This window comes from Austrofundulus limnaeus, unplaced genomic scaffold, assembly GCF_001266775.1.
Source record: "Austrofundulus limnaeus strain Quisiro unplaced genomic scaffold, Austrofundulus_limnaeus-1.0 Scaffold9, whole genome shotgun sequence".
NCBI lineage: Eukaryota > Metazoa > Chordata > Actinopteri > Cyprinodontiformes > Rivulidae > Austrofundulus > Austrofundulus limnaeus.
The window spans coordinates 3,225,529-3,232,480 of record NW_013952411.1 but is presented as its reverse complement, the minus strand read 5'-3'; the positions used below and the strand labels follow the sequence as shown (position 1 = coordinate 3,232,480).

The 6,952-nt window shown below is 36.9% G+C and overlaps 1 protein-coding gene across 1 annotated transcript in view; it reads right to left on the bottom strand.

The window, feature by feature from the left end:
• The window catches only part of LOC106512964 (mortality factor 4-like protein 1), a gene marked incomplete in the record, with an annotated part of 19,328 nt that extends 15,600 nt beyond the window's left edge, over nucleotides 1–3,728 (bottom strand). The window contains 6 exon segments of the mRNA XM_014001544.1: nucleotides 533–558; nucleotides 957–1,037; nucleotides 2,870–2,956; nucleotides 3,093–3,160; nucleotides 3,250–3,296; nucleotides 3,520–3,728. Coding sequence (XP_013856998.1) covers nucleotides 533–558; nucleotides 957–1,037; nucleotides 2,870–2,956; nucleotides 3,093–3,160; nucleotides 3,250–3,296; nucleotides 3,520–3,559 — 349 coding nt within the window.
• Nucleotides 3,729–6,952: the final 3,224 nt, after the last annotated feature.

The window sequence follows — 6,952 nt, the reverse complement described above, 5'->3', positions numbered from 1 at the left end:
ATGACAGATATGAATATATGTGGCCTAAAACAAGAAAAATATTTTAMAATCGGAAATAACCTTTAAAAATAGAGAGCAGTGTAGCAGACCCATTCAGTGAATCATTAAACATGTTTGCACATTACAAACTATTTAAAAGAATTAATAAAAACTCTTTGTTACAAAGGCTTTTGTACTTCGCCTTTTAGAGCCTGGGTGGCAAAAGAAATTACCTTTGACATTTAATTTACACCCACCTGCAAATTTGAGTGAATTTAYTGTTAAAAATGCACTAACCCTACTCTGCATTAAACGTTTTTCCTGACAGATTCTGATTATTAGTGGTTGTTTTGTTAAAAACTGCTTGTATCCAAGCTTGCGGCAGAATGTTTGACATCAAGTTCATCCTTTTTACGTAATTAAACACATCAAGATTGGAAAAATCATTAAAGCAGATTTACCAAGCTGATAACCTGAGATGTGACTGTTTGAAGGGTCAGGCTTTTAAGGTGATACAAAAAAGAAACACGTAATGTCAAAATATTTTACTTACTTTTCTGTTTTGCCTTTTTAACTTTCCTAAAAAGAAAATGAAAAAGAAACATTTTAAAAGCAGATCCAGTGCAGCTCTTCACGACTGAATTATAGCTCAGAAAGTAATTCATCACAAATATGAACATTTTTCTTTGTTTCTGTGCAAACATTAAACTTTTGTTTATGTGAATTGGATTAAATGGCAATTTGTTGAAACATTTAATATCTGTGAGTAACATTCTTAGATATTTTATGTTTATTCTTGCACAAAAACTGTTTTAGACTAACTAGATTTTACTGCAATGTCTTTTCTGCCTTGTGTAAACAATGATGAAGTATTTGGACATGAAGCCAGATCCATAAAAAAAATCCAAAAGCATAAAAAACAAACCTTCAAACTTCAATCAGTTTGATGAAATATAAGAAAAGGGTGAAAAACTTACAGTTCAACATTTTTCTGCTGCACAGCAGCAATTTTCTTGCTTGGTGCTAAACCCCTCATCTTTCCCTCAACATAATGATCCCTGAAAAGGAAAAACATGACAGAATCACATAAARTCATCCTGCCTTACTTTAACTTTGAAAAAGAAAAAAATAATCAACAAATGAAGCAACAAATCAGTTCCTCTAAGAAGCTGCGATGCTAAAATCCCAATTTTGTCCCCATAATTTTCTTGTACACCAGTCTATAATGAAAATAGTCTATTCTAATACGACCATTATGCAAATGGCTCAGACTTGCAATTCTGAWTGAGCAGCAAAACATTTCTGCATCTTTAGCCTCCTCGCTAGCTTCAAAATCTGAGTCTGAAAGATGTAAACACGTCCGCTACCAGAAGTTCACATTTGCTACAAATCAAAACAGTGAGAATCAAAACAAATCAATCTCCTGAARTTTGAAAGTGGCAGAAAATTGCTCTGCAGCACATTCAACACTGTTGTGTAMCAAAGTCAAAAATGCCATTGTCGTGGCAGAATTTAWTAAGAATGCGGAAACACGTTGGAATAAACGCACAAAAGTCTGTGTGTATGGCCGTCAACGATGATTTTAATKGAGCAACAACAGAACAGAAGTCGATCAGGGAAATCTTTTTTATTTTGCAAAACATGTCGAGAACACCTGAAACTACAGACACAACAACAGAGGCTGAGGATGTTTTGAAGCTTCTCGTTTTACTTGCCTGAGTTGGAATTCCAACTCAAACCTTGTTGATTAAAATTTGAAYGTGCTTTAAAAAAGGTTTGTGCCACAAATTCTCTCAAAAATCTCAGAGACGTTGTGAATTCTTCTTCCTTTTTCCATCTTCTTCTGGCTGTTTTCTCTTCAGGAGTCACCACAGCAAGTCATCCACCTCCACCTCACTCCAATTACCTACATGTCCTCTCCAATTACCCTAAAGTTTCAGTAAATTCTACAGCTCTGGAGCTGTTTTCACACATCTCTGACAGAAAACATCTGAGCCAAGTGTCCAGATCTCAAAACCACCGCAATGACAARTCACAAATTTTACCAACTGTAGTGGATCAAACAAGGGGTGGTGGTTGATCAGTGGTCAGCGCCACGGTCTCATAATCCTGAGGCTGTAGGTTTGAGCTCAGGCTGCGAAGAGAAGGGCATCCGGTGTAAAAGCACTGCATTATTGTTTGTCCACTCGCTGTGGTGACAGCTGTAGAAATGAGAAGCCAAAACTGGAAAATAATCCAACCATAAATATGGGATCAGCTACCAAAGCAGGTACAAAGCAGGATGAGGTGGATAAGATGTAGAGAGTGACATAATGTGCAGCCTAAAATTCATAAACTAGCCACTGAAAACCCAGCAACACATCTCTAAAAACTCAGAAAATTCACAAATGTTCACCAGTCACCAGCCTTTACAGTAAGTTACAATCCTAAGGTCAACAAAATGCGGGGGCCATCTTGAATTAGATCAACTCTAAAAATTAATCAGACATCTATACAATAATTACTCTTTGACAGTCATAAAAATTCATCCAGTGGTTCATTAGATATTTTGCTAAAAGACAGAAAACGCTGGCAACTACATGATGGCCCACCATCGTGAAAGACGAGTTTTAAATAAGTCTCACAGAACTGCAGCAAAGAAGAATACTGTAACATACAATATTTTATGGACAGTTTCATTAACACTATTTTTGTAAGTTCATTTTAAAAAGAAAAAAAGCAGGAAAATACTGCAACGCTCGGATTTCATGCCACACCAATCACAAAGAACGCAGCGAAGTCCTGGAGGGACTGAAGACTAATTAATTACGACTAGAACTCAAATTGCTCTCTTTAGCTTTTGCTGAGATAAACATTTGTATTCATGTGACACACTGAGGCTGACACTTACTGATTGGCCTTTTGAAGCTCTCTTTGTTTTGCGAGGTTGCTGTCCACATATTTGAGAACTCTGCTTTCAGGAACCCATTCATCCCAGCTACAACATAAAAACAACAACATCACAGACCTTGAAACAGTTTATTGACACCGTAAGAAACACCAAAACAAGCACAGGCAGTGTAGATGTGAGGAAAGCATAGATACTGAAAGTGACTCAAAACTAAGTTACTCACTTTTTGTTCCACCCGCTGTAGTGAATGAAATATTTAATCTGCTTATCCTTTATGCTGGTTTTCACACACTGCAACGACAAAAAAAGACAACACACTGTTCAACCTGACTGTGTCAAAGTTATTAGTAAAGACAGACAAACATGTGAGTAAAACCAACCTTTGCCTCATAGAGCAGTGGGCCATGAAAGCACAGGACTCTTTCACCTGGTAAACAAATGATTTCATGTTAGCTAAAATTGCAACCATGTCAGCTACATTTTTATTCAACATATGTCAAAAACAGTGACGATTCATATGATATTTGAAGCCCTCTGTCCACCATTCTGCCCTCTTTCGTCTCGACTCAGAACACAATAAACAAWAACAAACCCGCCCCCCAGCCTTGATGCTAGCAGCCGTCGTCCGTGTGGTTTCAGGCGGTACAGACCTTCTTGAAACTTCGGTTTAGGGTCCTGTTTTGGCGCCATTCACAGCCTCAACTGGTCGGATCTCTGACCGATCAAATTCGTGCATTGCCAGAGTCCATTTCTTCCAGGAGCGAACCCGTCCGACATCGGAGCCAAAGCAAAAGACGAAGCCGCGAGAGAATGGCTGGCGGTGCGCTGGCTGATGATGCGGGTCACGTGACCAGCCGTGGTGCGTTCGAGTGCTGGTTCGAAAACTCCGGAAATATAAAAATGTGTCTTTCTTTCAACATCCCGGCCAATGGTTTGTGTGATTGRTGTAGTGTTGARGAAACTATGGAACATGTTTTTATTGGTTGTRGGACATATAAGAGTCGAAGAGGAATGTTAAGATTGGAAATGGGAAGTACTGGAGAATTAATGTGATCGCACAGTTGAATAGTGATGAGGGGAAAGGAAAGTTTTTTTTTTTTTTTTTGAAGATACTGGTCTCATTAAAAAAGTTAAGAGGGAGGAAATAGAATGATTAGATAAGTCCATAAGATGGCAGTGATGCTACTGTGATGGATACAAGCTGCCTTTAAAAAACAAAGAAGAAGCCTTTCACTCAATCAAATGAGGTGTGCTGGAGCAAAGAAACCTCTATAACAGCTGTCAAACGCCTCCTCAAGGGCCGCTATCTATCTGGTTTCCTTGCTCAAACTCACCTGATTTGCATAAATAGATAATAATGCACAATTTTATTTGTGGGCACCTATCAAAACTCCCAAGGTTGCCTTAAAAACCAAGGACATCCCACAGGACTAAAGTCTTTATCTCAGTAAATYAGAGTGAACTCATACCACGATTTTGCCACCCAAAGTAAAAGCTCTCTTGTATTACGTGTGAACCAAATTTTACATCTAAATTATCAGAAAATATATTCTGCCTAATAATTCAGGTGCTTGTTTCTTTGTTTGCTTAAGTTTTGATGATCAAAAACATTTCACAGTTGAAGYCACTGAATTTGTTTCTGCGTGTTGATGTCTAGTCAAAGGATTGTTGCACAGTTTAGATTTTGACAGTATTATCAGCAAGACTTTCTAACATTATAAATGAAGAAAAGGTTGGTGCCGAACATCCATCACATGGACCATGTGCCTTTGTGGCCAATTTGATCATAATAAATAAATAAGTAATAATAAAGAAGCATGCTGTCAAGTCACATATTTTTGTATTTAAATCCTAAAAGAAGTGACAGATTCGATTTGAACAAGATTTATGCCTCTTCTTTATTTGTCAGGCTTAACAGCTTTGGATGAAGGACAGGTTCATTTAAATGTTATCTCCTCACAGTTAATGCAGTTCTACTGGTCTCTATAATRAACACTATCATTCAGCAGCACCTCTAGTTTGGAAATGTATCTGTATCCATGTCTTGCAGTTGTCTAAAGAGGAAAAAAGGAAGCTGATCAGTTAAAGGTGTTAAAATTTTGGYTTCAGAACACAAAATTATTACTGTGGTGTACATCTCATTATTGTGTACTACAAACACTAGACCACAAAACTGCATATGTTGATTTTTTTTATTAGTACTGGAAGACCTCCAAATGGATCAGATGGCATTTATATAAATTCTTCATCAGTTGTGAGTTACTAAAATACACATATATAATGAATAATGAAAAGAAAAGCACTAATTTGTCTGTTTTTACTCGTGATTTATTATCCCTTCATTCATTCACTCATCCATCTATTATCCATCCATTATCTTAACCCACTTCTTCCTTTCAGGGTCATAGGGATGATTTATTGTATATTTTTGTTTTTAAGATGTATTCAATCAAAGTTTAAGAAAGGCCAAAATCTAATAAATCTATTAGGAGTCTGAAAGGGATTCATCTTCAGAGATTTGGTCTCGTCCTCCTTTGATAATGACTCCTATTTTGTTCCCAACCCTTGAAAGAAAAGTGTTGTTGTGCATCTTTAAAGTTTTCCTCCTCAGCTGAGCCCTCTTTCCCCAGAAAAAAATGTTCAGTGCAGTAAAAAGACYTTTGCCATGAAAGACTGCACTGAACACTGTCTGAACAGAAAGCGCATGCAGGTATTTTCAGCTGCAAGATGCAAACACTTGGTTTTACATAGAAAAAGACAAAAATATGCATGCAGGTTTTAAGTTACATTTACTGACAGAATAAAAATATAATCAAACAACTCTTGCTGATTGTTGAATTTGCTACTTAGTGTTTTCAAATGGAAAAAAAAGTATAAAGTGCATTTTTATTACATAACTTTATTGGAATTTAACCAAATTGTARTTTTGTTAAAACAAAACAGAGATTGTCCTTCGTCCTGTCTGCGTCACAGATCTGAACTTTGCTGGTTTCATRCAAAAACACTGACCTGTGAGTGCCGAGCAGCACCTGCATTTAACCAGAATTAACAAACATGAACACATCCAGGATCAATTATGTTGAGGCTTTGCCCTTTAAGCACCATTGTGTCGAGTCAAAGATGTTCCAGTGCTGAGAGCTTTTAAGAGCCTTCTGCCTGTGATGAGACTGCTGAGCTTTTATTGTTGAAGCTCTCTWATGCTGCTCTGTCACAAAAAACAGGAAAAGAAAAACAAGAAAAAACATGGTGATTGAATGAAAACCAAAGGTTCAGAGTGAGTCAACCTCAGTGTGTGATGGGGGATTAAAAACCTGCAGGTTCAGACTTTGCAGCAGCTGTTTCCTCTTTTTGTTTCAGCTTCCATGTCTGAAAACCATAAATTATAAAATATTCTCCTCTGTCTGAATTATTGAAGGGGGATCTGCATGACCTTGCTGATCAGTGCTAAATAACAGCTCACAGCAGACAGACAATTTAATGTAGACATCTTGAGCAATGTGTTGGAGCTTAAAATATGAGCTAAAAGTGCCTCTATGCCACTAACAATTGATACCTGTAATACTGACAAACTTAAAGGCATTTCTGGGTCGTTCTCTCAGGACTTCATTTTCTTCCTCACTGCTCCTGGACATGATCCTGAAGAGGTCAGCGTGTATTTATCCTCAAATAACAAAAACGAAAATACACAATGAAATCTTTTTTTAAATTTATTTGAAGTTTTCAGTAGCTTTGGATATTGGATATTGTTTTCTTTTCTGCTTTAATTTCCCAGATTGCAAAACTAAACCTTAGTCTTTTTGTTGTTGTTGTTGTTGTTGTTGTTGTTGTTGTTGCACACATGGCACCAAAGTATCGCTAGTTTGAAGCCTTTGTACTTTACCATTGGGTATTACTAACTAAAGGTGCTCTAAATTATTACGTAAATTTGATACTGATTACATTGAAACAGCAAAAAGTTTCTATGACACAGTGTTTTTATGCAGGTTCTCAAAAAATGAAAGTACAAAAAAGTGTTTAATGAGCAGAAAAAGATGTACATCACATTTACTCTGAGTCATTTAGCTGATCAGCTAAATGACTCAG